At 37.9% G+C, this 16,215-nt stretch overlaps 1 protein-coding gene across 1 annotated transcript in view; it reads right to left on the bottom strand.

Moving 5' to 3' along the window:
• The window catches only part of TTLL11 (tubulin tyrosine ligase like 11), a 244,572-nt gene that overhangs the window by 171,955 nt on the left and 56,402 nt on the right, over nucleotides 1-16,215 (bottom strand). Inside the window, exon 3 of the mRNA XM_038546068.1 lies at nucleotides 13,334-13,467. Within this exon, the coding sequence (XP_038401996.1) occupies nucleotides 13,334-13,467 (134 nt within the window). The remainder of the gene's footprint in view (nucleotides 1-13,333; nucleotides 13,468-16,215) is intronic.

The following is a 16,215-nucleotide window of genomic DNA, read 5'->3' as shown; positions in this document are numbered from 1 at the left end:
CAGAGGAAAACGCTAGGATACAGATTAGTGTTCAAATAATCTGATGAGTGAGGATTTTTTTCGCTTTTACTTTATATATCCCTATATTATTTAAATTCTTAATACGAATGCATTGTTTTGTGTTAAAACCAAGGATATATTGAAATATAAGAATGCTACATTTTTAAAATCAGGTTCGCAGCTAATAAAGCATTTCATCCTCAAATATTCCCTGGATGTGCACCATCACTCTGAAGTTCAGATCATTTCCCCACTTAACAGATGGAGAACTGAGGATGGAGAAGGAGTTTCTGGAGGTACATGAAGAAGTGATAGGTAGGGCTTTCCAGCAAGTGACTAGGGTAGGGTTTCATGGTCTCATTCTGCAAGTGCCAGGCCCTGAGGCAGCAGATTCTGGATGAATACCACTGTAGAGACAAAGAAATTCTCCTTTGGTTAGGGAGCTACCCAGTTCTCAGTACTTTTAGCATGCATCAAGTGGGCTTTGACAGTTCAGAACTTCAAATGCTCAAACAGGAAGAATCTCTGTCGATCACTTCACCCGCCTCCCGTTTTACTGAGAGAGTCTCTCTGAATAGCTATGGTCAGAAAGACAACACTTAGACGACAAGCACTAACTCTGCTTTCATCTTCTCCACCAAACCTGCTCCTCCTTCTCTTGGGGTTCTTAGCAAACGTCATCCCCACTAGATTCCTGAAAGCGTCAATTCTGCCTTCTTTCTCAACCCCCTCTCCGATCTATCCCAGAGTCCTGTAGATTCCCCCTTCTAAATATGCCACATGCCTGTCCCTTCTCTGCAAAAGACTCCTGTCTTAATGTCTCAGGACAAGCCTCAGCATCTGTCACCTGGCCAAGCATCCTTTCCATAGGTCTCACTCCTCTGCCCTCCCCAATCCCATCTATACCCCTCCAGAGGTAGCCTTGCTAATACTAAAACCTGACCTCTCCACCCCTTACCTAAACCTCTCATGGCTTCCTCCTGTTAACCTGGCATTTAAGGCCCTCCCTGACCTGGCCTCTACTTCTCTAACTTCATCTACTGTCAAACCCTCTTCTTTTAAACTTCAGTAACACCAAACTGCTTATCATTCCAGCATGTCACACTATTTCATATTTGTGCACCTTTGCATAAGCTACTTGTTTTGGCTGGAATGCTCTTCTTTGGTTAGTTTACAAAGCAAGCTCATTATTTCAAAATCGAATCAGGTGTCAATTCTACCAGGAAGCCTTCTCCCAACCTCTACCCCATCTGCCCTCTACCCTGACTAACCCTCTCATCACCAGCAAAATTTTAGTACTTTCTCTGGAATAGTTCTGTACCTTATCCACACATGTATTCAAATATCCTCCCATAGTATAGCACAGAAAGTAAAAGTATTGACTCTGGAGCTAGACTTCCAAGCTGTGTTACTTTGAAAAAAATCAATCTCTCTGTGCCTCCATATTCTCTCCTATGAATATTAGAAGAACCCGGTTTGGATTGCTGAAGAATTTTAAATTAGGCAATCCAGGTAAAATATACTAAGTGTTGCTGTTTAGTATTGTTATAAAATCATTCATTCAGAGGACTTCCACTTCCAGCCAAGATGTACCGACAGAAACTAGATTTGCCATCCCATCTGAAGCAACCATGAAATAGACTGAATGTATTGAGAATGGTTTTGGAGGCACTAGATATCAGGCAGCAAAGGACAATGATTCCTGAGAGACGAGAATCAAATGATGTGAGACCTGTGACTGCCCCTGGTTTACTGCCTGGAGAAAGATTCCAACCCAGTAGACCCCCTGAGCTGAGGAAATGGAATCATCAGTCAGGGTGACTAAGTTAGCTAGGGTTCTCAGGATGCACTACTAGAGAGGAAACTTCTTCACAAAGAGAGGACTCTGGAGATGCACAGAGGGTCTCCCATTAGTAGTTAGCTGAGTACAAACTGGTGAGCAATTCTGAGGAAACTACCTGAGGCCAAGGCAAAAACCACCCAAGAGGATTACAGGTAGCAATGCCTGGAATAGAATTCCACAGCCTGGAATAGAATCTGTTCTCACCAGCCAGACTAGAAAACACTACAGTTCATGGAGCATCAGGTGAAGTACACATAAAATTCTAGCCTCTGTAGTAAGAAATAATTTGTTTAGACTGAACACTGCTCCAGTCCTGCCTGATAAAACTTAAAAAGAAGATCCAAATCTATTTCCATGTAACTTAATTGGATCCCATTACAAAATTCAAGAATATTTATAGGAATGCAAAAATGGACAACTTCACTGAAGGACAAACTACCAATGCTCCTTCAAGGAGAAATAGAAAACACAAATAGCTTATATCTGTTAAAGTAACTGAAATTTCAGCTAAAACCTTCCCATAAAGAAACATCAGGTCCATATGACTTCCCAGGTGAGTTTTACCAAACATTTAAAATAATGCCAATTGGGCAGCCCGGATGGCTCAGTGGTTTAGTGCCGCCTTCGGCCCAGGGTGTGATCCTGGAGACCCAGGATTGAGTCCCACATCAGGCTCCCTGCGTGGAGTCTGCTTCTTCCTCTGCCTGTGTCTCTGCCTATCTCACTCTCTGTGTTTCTCATGAATAAACAAATAAAATCTTAAAAAAATAAAATAAAATAATGTCAATTCTCACCTCTTTTAGAAAATTTAAGAGTAGAGAATACTTCCAACTCATTCTATGTAACTAGCATTATCCTGATATAGCAAAACCAGGCAAAGACATTGCAAAAAAAAAAAGAAAACCACAGAACAATATCTCTCATGAATATAGATGTAAGCATTCTTTTTTTTTTTTAAAGATTTTATTTATTTATTCATGAGAGACACACAGAGAGAGGCAGAGACAAAGGCAAAAGGAGAAGTAGGTTCCCTCTGAGGAGCCTGATGTGGGACTCGATCCCAGGACTCTGGGATCACGCCCTGAGCCAAAGGCAGATGCTCAACCGCTGAGCCACTCAGGCATCCAAGATGAAAATATTCTTTTTTAAATCTTTTTTTTTTAAGATTTTATTTTATTATTTATTCATGAGAGACAGAGACAGAGAGAAAGAGAGAGAGAGAGAGAGAGAGAGAGAGAGAGAGGCAGAGATACAGGCAGAGGGAGAAACAGGCCCCATGCAGGGAGCCTGACGTAGGACTCGATCCCGGGTCTCCAGGATCACGCCCTGGGCTGAAGGCGGCGCTAGACCGCTGAGCCACCCAGGGATCCCCAAGATGAAAATATTCTTAATGAAATTTTAGAAAATCAAATTCAACCATATATAAAGAAAATAATATATCATGACCAAGTGCGATTTATTGAAGGAATGCAATGCAAGGTTTATTTGATATTTAAAAATCAATCAATATTATGTGTCATATTAAGAAACTAAAAAAGAAAATCCTTATGGTCATCTCAGTAAACTCAAGAAAAGTATGTAACAAAATCCAACACCCATTTCTTATTAAAAACAAAATCCATGGAAATAAGGAACAGAAGGGAACTCATCAATCTAATAAAGAGCATTTACAAGAAATCTACAACTAGCCCATATTTAATGATGAAAAACTAAGGGCTTATCCCCTAAGTCAAGAACAAGTCTAGGACAGCTTCTCTCACCACTTCTATTCAACATTTTATGGAGGTTCTGGCCAATACAGTAAGGTAAGAAAAAGAAATAAAGGGCTGACTGGAAAGTAAGAAATCGTAAGGACATGACAATCTATACAGAAAATCCAGTAGAATCTATAAAATAAACTACTGAAACTACTGATTTAGCAAGGTTTCAGGATACAAGATCAATATATAAAAATAAATTGTATTTCTTCATGCAATAAACAAGGTATTGAAGTTTAAAAATACATTGCCAATTTATCAAAATTTGAAATATTTAGGAATAAACTTGACAAAAAATGTGAAAGACCAATGCACTAAAAACTAAAAGACATTGCCTAAAGAAATTAAAGACCTAAATAAAAGGAGCTATATATATCATGTTCATGGGTCAGAAGACTCAGTGTTGCTAAGATGTTGATTCTACCTAAGGTGAAATATAGATTCAATGCAATCCTAATCAAAATCCCAGTAGGCTTTTTGTAGATTGACAAGCTGATTCTAAAATTCATATGGAAAATCAAAAGACTATGATACTTACACAACTTTGAAAATAATGACAAAGTTGAAGGACTTGTGTTCCTGATTTCAAGACTTATTACAAAAGCTACAGTAACTGAGATATTCACATAAAAATAGACAAATGTATTCATGGAATAGAATGGAGAATTCAGAAATACACCCATACATACTTGAGCAACTATTTTATTTTTTAAAAGATTTTATGTATTTATTCATGAGAGAGAGAGAGAGAGAGGCAGAGACACAGGCAGAGCGAGAGGGAGAAACAGGTTCCTTGTGGGGAACCCAACACGAGACTCAATCCCAGGATGAGTCACCCAGGCATCCCTTGAGCAACTATTTTCAACATAAATGTAAAGGCAATTTGGGAAAGAAAGATTAGTATGCTCATCAAATGTTTCTGAAACAATTGGATATCAGTGTCCCAAAAAAGTGAACTTGAATCCATACCTCACATCACATTCAAAAATTAACTCAGATGAATCATAGATCTAAACTTAAAACTATACAATTTCTAGACAAAAGCATAAAACATCTTTGTGAGTTTGGGTTAGGTAAAGATTCTTACATATGACACCAAAAGCATGATCCATAAAAGAACAAATTGATAAATTGTACTTCATTGGAATGAAAAATTTGATCTTCAGGATGCCTGGGTGGCTCAGAGGTTGAGCGTCTGCCTTCTGCTCAGGGCGTAAAGCTGGAGTCCCAGGATCAACTCCCACATCGGGCTCCCTGCATGGAGCCTGCTTCTCCCTCTGCCTCTCTCTGAGTGTCTCTCATGAATAAGTAAATAAAATCTTTAAAAAAAAAGAGAGAGAGAGAGAGAGAAGAAAAATTTGATCTTCAAAAGATATTGTTAAGACAATGAATAGACAGGGTACAGACTGGAAGAAAATATTTATAATTGATACATCTGATAAATACCTATATTCAAAGTACATAAAGAACTCTTGAAACTCAATAATAAAAATACTCAATTTTTAAAAATGGACACAAGATATAAATACATTTATTTCACTAAAGAATGCATTTGGATGGTAAAGCACATGAAAAGATGTTCAACATCATTAACAACTAGGGAAATACAAACTAAATAATAAGAAAAGGCTACACACCTATTAGAATAGCTAAAATTGAAAAGACTGACTGCTACCAAGTATTGGCAACGATGTGGAGGAACTATAATGCTCATAGATAGTTGAAGGGAATATAAAATGTCACAACCATTTTGGAAAACAATTGATACTTTTTTTTTTTAACAATTGATACTTTCTTAATATCAGATATATACCTACTATATGATCCAGACACTCCATTCTTAAGCATTTACTCAAGAGAAATGAAATCATATGTCCACACAAAGACTTAGACATGGATAATCATAGTATCTTTATTTATAATAGGCCCAAACTGGAATCAATCTAAATATCTAAGAGCAGCTGAATGTATAAGCAAACTGCTTATACATATGTTCAATAGGATATGTATATAGGATATGAACATATCCTATATGTTCAATAGGATATTCCTCAATAATAAAAATACATGAATTACCGATGAATACTATAACATGGATGGGTCTCAAAATAATTACAATGAGTGAAAGAAGACAGAACAAAAAAAAATTTTTTTAAGGAAAAAATAAGAGTACCAGCCGTATTATTCCATTTATATATAATTCTAGAAAGTGCAAACTAGTCTTGATAGAAAGCTGATCCGTGGTTGCCTGGTGATGGGAAGTAGAAGGCAGGGAGAGGAAGAAAGGAAGGATTACAAAGGGACATGAGGAAACATTTTGGGGTGATGAATATGTTCATTATCTTGATTGTGGTAATGGTTTCAAGGGTTTTTACATATATCAAAACATCAAACTTCGAATGCACTTCGAATATGTGAAGTTTATTTTACTTCAATTATATCTTAGTTAAAGCTTTTTTAAAAAAAAGTATGAGACAAATAGGCCACCTTCATAGTCTCAGAATATATCCCCACAAGATACTTAATCTACAAAGGAAAAATGGTAACATTTTAGTGGAGAAACCTATCAGAAACCACATTAACTAAGTGATCAAAGTTAACATCACCAGAAATGAGACATCTTGACATTATGTGCCTCCTGATATGCTGCACTGAGAAGGTCACAGCATCACATTATAGCATTCTTATGAAAAAAAATGTGTAATTTGAATCTAATGATGAGAATATCAGATAAAACCAAACTGAGGGGGCAGCCCAGGTGGCTCAGTAGTTTAGCACCGCCTTTAGCCCAGGGTGTGGTCCTGGAGACCCAGGATTGAGTCCTATGTCAGGCTCCCTGCATGGAGCCTGCTTCTCCCTCTGCCTGTGTCTGTGCCTCTCTCTCTCTCTCTCTCTCTCTGTGTGTGTGTGTGTGTCTCTCATGAATAAATAAATTAAATCCTAAAAACAAAAAAACAAACAAACAAACAAACAAAAAAACAAATTGAGGGACATTGTAAAAAAATAAACTGACCAGTACTCTTCAAAAGAGTCGAGGTCATGAAAGACAAAGATAGACTGAAGAACTGTTACAGCTCAGAGACTAAAGAGGAATGACAACTATGCAATGAGTAAACATGGAGCGGATTCTACACCAGGAAAAGAAAAAAAGACATTAGTAGGACAATAGGGAAATACAAATAAGGTGTGTAGATTATTAAGTAATGTTATATCAATGTTAATTTCCCAGTTTCAGTAATTGTGTAAGATGTTAACATTAGGGGAAGCTAAATGAAGGGATTGTGGGAGCTCTTTCTGTTATACTATTTTTGCAATTTTTTTAAGTTGAAAATTATTTCAAAACAGATTAAAAACTGAAGGTAAAATAAAGACATTTTCAAAAGCTGGGAGAACAGCAGATCTGTACTATGAAAAAAATGTGTTTTTAAAAGATTTTATTTATTTATTCATGAGAGACACAAAGAGAAGGCAGAAACATAGGCAAAGGGAGGAGCAGGCTCCCCACAGGGAGCCCTATGTGGGACTCAATCCCGGATCCTGGGATCACACCCTGAGCCAAAGGCAGACACCCAACTGCTGAGCCACCCAGGTGTCCCAAAAAAATATGTTTAAAGAAGTGCTTCAAGTTGCAGGAAAATAATTCCCAGATGGAATCCAAGAGCTACTTGAAGGAATGGAGAGTACTGGAAATGTAAATATATAAGTGAGTATATTAGACAAATATACTCATTTCTCAGTCTTTTTAAAAGATAATTGGCTTTTCAATGCAAAAATAATGATACTACATTTTGGGATTTATAACATAGAAGCAAACTACATGATAATATCATAAAGGATGAGGATGAGAACAGAGGTATACTGTTGTGAAGCATATATACTTTACTTGAAATATGTAATCCTTAAAGGTAAATGTGACCTTCAGACCCATTGTAAAGCCTAGATTCTAGGGTTGACAAATACTAAAAACATTTTTTTAAAGATGTTTAAATGTTTAAATGTTAAAAATTTAAACATTTTTTAGCTAGTAAGCCTAAAGAGGAGATAAAATAAAACACTAAAAATACTTGATTAATCCAAACATATTGGATAAATAGTAGACATAGCAAGATGGTATACTTAAAACCAACAATATTAGTGATTGCATTAAATATAAGTGTGCCAAGCATACCAATTAAAGGCAGGGATTGTCAAACTGGATAAAAGACTACAACTCAATTCCATGCTGTCAACAAGAAGCAATCTTTAAAAATGCAAATAAGTTAAAAGTAAAAGAATGGTAAAAACATATACCTGCAAATACTAAGCTAAAAGAAGCTAGAGGTGCTGTATTAATATCAAAAAGAGTAGATTTCAGGACAAGGCAGATTACCTTCTAATGGAGTCAAATCATCAAGCTAACAACAGCTTCCAAAATACATGAAGCAAAACCAGACATAACTAAAAGGAGAAATAGACAATCCACCATGAGATTTGAGAATTTCAACATACTCTTTCAGTAAATGACTGAACAAGTAGGCAGTAAATTAGTAAGGAATATGTGAACAGTACCAAGTACCAACTTGACCTAATTGACATTTATCAAATGCTACACCAAGAAACAATTCCAGAATACATATTATTTTCAAGTACAACTGAAACATTCATCAAGATAAACAATATATAGGGTGCATCTGGAAAGGGCAGTTGGTTAATGGTCTATCTCTTGGTTTTGGCTCAAATCATGGTTGTGAGATCAGGCTCTGTGCTCAGTGCAGACTTTGCTTGGGATTCTGTCTCCCTCTCCTTCTGCCCCTCCCTTTCTCTCTCTAGATAAATAAATAAATTTTAAAAAAAGATAAACAATATATGGGTCATAAGACAACTTGCACCAAATTTAAAGGGACTAAGGTAATACTGAATATATTCTCTGATGTCAACAAAACTAAATTAGAAATCAGTAACAAAGGATACTGCGACAGTTTCAAAATGATTTATAAACTAAACACCCATTTCTAAATAATCTTGAGTCAAAGAAATCCCAAGGGAAATTAGGCAACATTTTTAGTTAAGTGGTAATGAAAATGTAATATACAAAAATTTCTGAGATATAGCTAAAGCAGTACTTAGAGGAAAATTTACGGCTTTAATGCTTAAAAATCGGTGAATTTAATTAAGTTCCTCTTTAAGTTTCTTCTTTAAGAAGAAGAGAAAAATTAAACCCAAAAGAAGTAGAAATCAATGATATAGAAAATGGACAGACAATAGAGGAAAACAATGAAATAATAAGTTGGTTCTTTGAAAAGATCAACAAAATTAATAAGCCTGTAGCTAGCTTGATATGAAAAGAAAGAGAGAAAGAAAGAAAAACAAAGGAAAAGAAAATGCAAATTACACAACACCAGCAACAAAATGGGTAGATCACTACATATCTCAAAGACATTTAAAAATAAGGAAATACTGTTTTTCAAAACTTTTATCAGTAAATTGGACAACTTAGATAAAATGGATTATTAATTCCTTGAAATAAATGAATTATCTATATGTATTAAAAAATTAATTCATAATTTAAAATGTTCCCAGAAAGAAAGCTCCATTCCCAAATACCTTCAATCATGTATTCTATCAAACATTTAAGAAATAATACCCATCTAGGGCAGCCTGGGTGGCTCAGCAGTTTAGCGCCACCTGCAGCCCAGGGCCTGATCCTGGGGCCCCAGGATTGAGTCCCATGTCAGGCTCACTGCATAGAGCCTGCTTCTCCCTCTGCCTGTGTCTCTGCCTCTCTCTCTCTCTCTCTCTCTCTCTCTCTCTCATGAATAAATAAATAAAATATTTTAAAAAGTTAAAAAAAAGAAATAATACCCATCTTATACAAAATTTTCAAAACAGTAAAGAAATATTTGCTAACTCATTTAATAAGGATTGCATGATGCAAAGACCAAAAACATCAAACACCAATGTCTCTAATGAACAACACCACCAAAATCCCTAAGTATCAGCCAATACAATTTAGCAGTATTTAAGAAGGATCATACATCATAACCATTTTAAGATTTAAAACAGGAATGCAAGTTTAGCTTAATATTTAAAATACGAATTGGTGGTTCATCATTTTATCAAAATATTTTATCAAAATAAAGAGAAAAATCATATCATCTTAATAGATGCTGAAAAGCATTTGACAAGATGAAGCACCCATTCATGATGAAAAACTTATGCAAACTACAGAAGACACTTTCCTCAACCTGATAAAGGGCATCTATGAACAGCCTATAGCTAACAACACATATAACAGTGACAAGCTGTATGCTTCCCCCTGAAGACTGGGAACAAGGCAAAGATGTGTCCAGTGTAATTACTTCTAATTCATTGTTGTATTAGAAATCCTAGTCCAGCGCAGTTTAATAAGAAAAAATAAAATAAATAAAAAGCATATAAGATTAGAAAGGAAGAAACAAAAGTGAATTAATTGTATATATAGACAATCCTAACAAATCCACAAAAAATGAACTTGTAGAACTGATAAGGGAATTGTGCAAGGTCATATGATACAAGTTCAAAAGTAAAACGTCAGTTGGATGTCTTCATACCAGCAGCAAACAATAGGAAAATGAAATTTTTAAAATTCCATTTACAATAGCATAAAAAACAAAACTTCTTAGGGCTAAAGTTAGCAAAGTATGTGCAAGACCAATACTCTGAAAGCTATAAAACACTGCTAAGATAGATTAAGGACGATATAAATCAATGGAGATAAAAGTTATGGATTAGATGAGTCGACACACTGTCACACCGTAAAGATGTCTGCTATCTTCAAACTGATCTGTAGATTCCCAAACCCAATCAAAGACCCAGTGGACTTCCTTGTAGAAATGGGCAAACTGGTTACAAAACTGATATGGAAATGCAATGGCCCTGTAATAACCAAAACAATTATGACGATAAACACAGTGGGAAGACTTGCACTATGTGATTTCCAGACTCTGACTGGAAAAATGTGGTATTAGCATAAGAATAAACATACAGAAGAATGGAAAACAACTGGCTCCAGAAATGCATAGTCAACTGGTTTTCAACAAAGTTGCCAAGGCAATTAATTCAACGAGGGAAATAACCATTGTTACAACAGAAGGCACTAGAACAACTGAATATCCCTATGGAAGAAAGGAAACTTCAGCACTGATCCATACACAGAAACTATATTGAAATGAATCCTAAACCTAAATGTAAACTAAAACTAAAACTCCTAGAAAAAAAACAAAGTGGAAAATCTTCACCACATTTAATTGGGCAAAGATGCCTTGGGTATCACACAAAACAAACTAAGGAGAAAGAAGGAAATATAGAAGGAGGAGAATATTCACAACACACATACAAAAGACTTGTACACAGAATATATAAAGAACCTACAACTTAAAAACAAAATGCCCATAGAAATGAGCAAAAATTTGAATGTACATGTAACAAAAGAAGATACTCGAATGGCCAAAAAGCTTATGAGAAGATGCTCAACATCTGGTCATCAGGGAGGTATAAATTAAAACCATGAAGAGATACGACTACACATCTCCCAGAATGTCTAACATTCAAAAGGCTAATAATACCAGGGACTGGCAATGATGTGGAACACGCAGAACTCTCATACACTGCTGGTGAGGGCGTACAACCACTTTGGAAAACAGTTCGGCAAGTTCTTATAGGTTAAACATAATACATATACTATATGATCCAGAAATTTCACTTGTAGGTATTACCCAAGAGAAACAAAAACATATAACCACAAAATGACTTGCATGTGACCAGTCATGGCAGTTTTTTTCATAAAATCTCCAAACTGGAGATGGCTCAAGTGTCCAACCATTGGTGAATGGATAAGCAAATTATTACAATGGAATGCTACTCACCAATAAAAATACAAATGGCTGATAAATACAACAAACATGGATGAATCTCAAAAATATAATTCTGAAAGAAAAGCAAAAACTCAAAAAGTGTATTACATATATTGTATATATTAATATACATATGTATGTATTTATATATATATATATATATATGATTCTACTTGTATGAATTCCTTGAACAGGCACAACAAATCTATGAGAATGCAGATTAGCGGTTGCTGGGGATGGGGAAGTTGAGGGGATAGACTACAAGGAGACACAGAGGAACTAGGAGTTGATGGAAAAGTTCTTACATACCTGACTTTGAAGGCACAGTTGGTAGGTATCTCATTTAAATCCACAAAATCAATAGATATAGAGTTGTAGAAATTGACAGAAAGATACTCCACACTGGGACAAGGATGTGAGCAGAGCCACAGAAGTGGGAAATTGAGGGGTGAGTATGGGGAGCAGCTGAGAGTTTATTTTCTAAAATTAACTTTATTGAATCATAACTTGCCTGGGACAAAATGCATTCATTTTAGGCTAAAAAGGGATGAATTTTAAAAATGTATAAACCCATGTGATGACCATCCCATAGAGAGTTTCCTTTTAAAAATTACCACTTCAAGCTTTTTTGTGCTTAATAAATCATAATTTTATTACAAGTTTCATCATTTAATATTAAAATCAAAACAACACACAGGCAGTAAGACAGATTATAAAAAGCATAGGCCTTGGGACACTTGAGTGGCTCAGTCGGTTAAATGTCTGCCTGCAGCTCAGGTCATGATCCTAGGGTCCTGGGATGGAGCCCCATGTCACGTTCTCTGCTCAGGGGGAAGCCTGCTTCTCCCTCTCCATCTCCCCCTACTCATGTTCTCTCTTTGTCTCTGTCCCTGTCTCTCTCAAATAAATAAATAAATAAATAAATAAATAAATAAATAAATAAAATCTTAAGGTAAAAAAAGCACAGGCCTTGAAATCAGGTTTAAATTCCACTTCTCCAGCAAGTCACCTTGCTTATCAAAGTCTGTTTTTACATCCACAAAATGGGATTAATAATACAACCAACTTGACAAGATCGCTATGAGCATTGAAAGAAACAATGTTAAGCTCCTGGCACAATGCTTGAAACACAGCAGCAGCAATAAATGGGATTACCCTTATCACAATAAGATGGGCATTTGTGCATTTGTACAGTTACCCTCAGAGGTATGGTATGGACCACAGAACCCAGTGGCCAAGGCTTTGAAAGGGCCCTTTTTTCCTTTTATGTATTCAGCTTCCCCACTGGTACTGTTTCACAATCAGTGTTGAGAAGGCTCCAAAGTATTTCATGCTCAGTTTGCCTTGATATGGAATGCATGATTTGAAAATTGATTCTGAATAAATTTAAAGCAGGGCACTTTAAAGGTTCCCACAGGGTATGAGCCCTACTCTCCCTAGCCTTGAAACAGAGTCTGACCTCCCACATTTCACACCACTGGATGCTGGGGAGACCACACCCTAGATTCACCCAAACCCTCTCAACCTGCTTATGGGCTCAACCACCTGCTGCAGCTCTGTCTCCCTGGCTTTTCAAACACTGACTCCATGACCCCACTCCCGATATCAGCCTCAGGCCAGTCTCCTCAAGTCAAGACACGCTTCTTCAGTTTACCTACTTGTCACCCTACCTACTCACCTGCTACAAGCTCCTTGATCGCTGCCGACACCCATTGTGTACCACTGGACACTCCCCTGACTAGCAGCTTCCTGGGGACCCTCCCTTCTCCCCGCAGCTCCCAGCACACAGGACCCAGGACCCAGCTCCCAGGACACGGGTTGCAAGCAGAATTCAAGGGTCACGGGGAGGGAGTGCCATCTACCTGAGCAACAAAGAGCTGGAACTCGTCAGGCAGAATCCATGAGCGAGGATAGAAGTTGTACTCCTCAGGAAAGAGATTCTGCATGATTCTCACGGCTCTGCTCAGAGTAATTTTACGCACCATCTCCGTCATGCCTGGGGAGAAGAGAAGCTGTGAGGTTTGAACAGCAGTGGGCCACTAGCTATAAAACAGCCATGATCGAGGACCTTTAAAACCACCCACCTGACATAGTCACTTTTGCAGACAGGATTTAAAAAGGTATGAGCAGTTCCGCACAGCGGCGACTCATGGTTTGGAAAGACCTACTAAATTGATGAAAAACTCGAGGTAATAGAGGATAGTTTTTTCTCCTTATAAAAATGAAGCATCAATATAAAGGAATGGGTTTCCACCTAGTGTATTTATTCCATTCTTTGTCAGTCCCCTAGATCATGGATAAAGAGAAGCATTCATATTGTGCACTTAATATCCTCCTTAATTTTGGGCTACCACACATATTTCTGGGACTACTTTCAACTTATATTCTCAAGAATACCACTTAGTGGACTCTGCTTATATTACAAGCTTAATTAAGTTGCTGTGTTTTCATTGTTCACAAGTATTCAAGGTATAAAATAAAAAAAATATACAGCTTTCAGCATAAAATCTGTCTCCTTGAAATAAGGACAGAAAGTAGAAAGGATATCATAGCACAATTTATAGTTTAGGGGGAGAAAATGGAAGCTGTAGATGTTCTTCAGTTTTAAATACTGACGCTAACATTGATCAGATCCCATTACTTTGCCCAGAGGATATTAAAATGTCTCACTTATAAAATATTTTAAAAGAATGGTGGATTTTTTTTTCTTGTAACACCTTTAGGAACTCTGATAGGAAAAGAAACTGAGTGTACACCTTAGCAAATTTTAAGCAAATAGTCAAAAATTATTTTTAAGTTTTATAGCATGCTTGTCTCTACGGACAAATATCACCACTGAAAGTGGAGACTAGAAACAGCCTTTACCCTGAAAAAGCCAACACGGCTCCATCACTGACACTAGGAATTGGCTTAGCGAAGTTATTTTTAATAGAAAGCACAAAGTTTCATGTCAGCTTGGATGTCCAAATTATCACCCATTCCAAATGGGCACAATCAGAATGAATGAGATTTCTCTAAATTCACATGTTCAGGAAGCGGAAGGTGAATATTTGAGAACGAAGGTCTTAATAACCAATTTCTTGCTTCCCTCAGCAAATTAAAAAGAGCAATAAATCTGAAGATCGCAGATTCAAGATCTCAATGCCCAGCTTCTTAGTTTTTGTTTAGAAGGATAGATAGAAGGATTAAATACGAAATATGGGAGCTTGAAAAGCACTAATCAGCTGTGCTCTGGCGTGAACTCTTCAACATTAAAGAAAACTCACTGAGGACATTGTTCTGAGTTTCCCAAGAAACAAGTATGAGCCCAGAAAATTATAGCTGTTTCCTTTTAGTCCCCTCCGAAATTAGAATTTTTGAGTCATAAACACTGGAGGTAAACACCAAGTGCACAAAATAAAAATTTCAACTTTTTTTGAAGCTTTGTCCTCTTCGTTGACAAGACTTTGTTATCGTACTAGACTAAAATCCATTTAACTCGCCATGATGTGCACCGTACACCCAGTAGGGGAAGCCTCCTGACCAGGGTTGTGGCACTCTCTGCCCTTTAATGCCCTTGTGACTGAGGAAGGTTCTCTTTCAGAAGCCCCCAGCGGGTCAGACAGACTCACACAACACAGGCAGAAGTGCTACAAGTATACAAGTGCAGTTTGAATGCCCCAGAAAAGTTTTTGTAAACATCAATGTCCAGCGGCACGTGGGTGGCTCAGTTGGTTAAGCGTCTGACTCTTGATTTGGGCTCAGGTCACGATCTTGGGATCATAGGATTGAGCCACAAGTTGGGCTCTGCAGTGGGTGTGGAGCCTGCTTCAGATTCTCTCTCTCCCTCTGCCCCTCCCCTGCGCTCTGTCTCCCTCTCAAAAACAAACAAACAATGTCTAGCAAAATGAGTACATAGTCACTTGAAACCTGTGATGGCTCCTTCTGTAATGTGGATCATAAGTCCCCAGACCAGCTGATAAACCTGCCCGCAGGTCTGCCTCTGTGCCGGTCTCCAGGTAGTCCTCTCCTGAAAGCAGCCAACCCTGGAAGCACCCTACCATCCAGTGGCTTCTCTTCCCAGACAGTTCCAACCCACTGGCTACAAGTGATTCACCCCTCCCCTGTCTAAATGCCTGTCTCCATGGGGCACCAGTATAGACCTCCCTCTATCCACTTACCACCAAAACTTTTGTTTCCTCCACCATATCTAAGCTGCCAGAGAAAGCATCTTTGACCCTTCCCTCTACCCCATGTGGAAACTGCTGGCATCTGCGCTCTGGTGATGGCTCAGAGGCAGATGTGAGGAATGTCCTCTTCTCTCAGTAAGATGCTGACAAAAGTCGCTGGGTTTCTAGCTGGGCCAGAGCACATGTTCTCAGAGCAAATATGTGCCAGGCTCTGCTGGCTCTAGACTCTACCTCCCTTCTCCAAGCAACTGGAGCACTGACCCCTCCCTGTGACCCTGGTCCTAGGCGCTGGGACACACTCAGATCTGAGGTGGAAGCTATAAGCCTATCAGCTCCCCACTGACACTGGGAACAAGGCAATCTTTGACCTTGACTTTGTACTCCAATTAGATAAGGAGGGCTTCAGCTGTCTTTGGAGGCTTTCTGATTGCTTTGTCGCTGGATTTTGGTAACCCATCTTTTGCTCCTGGTGCCTGAGTGGCTGCCTTAGCAATGCCTTTGCTCTTTTCCTGCCAGTGATCCTCCTCTCTTCCACTGAAGATGACCCAGCAAGCACTGGGTCCTCCTGCTTGTGA

The sequence above is a fragment of the Canis lupus genome, chromosome 9, assembly GCF_011100685.1.
Source record: "Canis lupus familiaris isolate Mischka breed German Shepherd chromosome 9, alternate assembly UU_Cfam_GSD_1.0, whole genome shotgun sequence".
Taxonomy (NCBI): domain Eukaryota; kingdom Metazoa; phylum Chordata; class Mammalia; order Carnivora; family Canidae; genus Canis; species Canis lupus.
The sequence above is the reverse complement of the archived record's forward strand: the minus strand, read 5'-3'. Positions and strand labels throughout refer to the sequence as shown.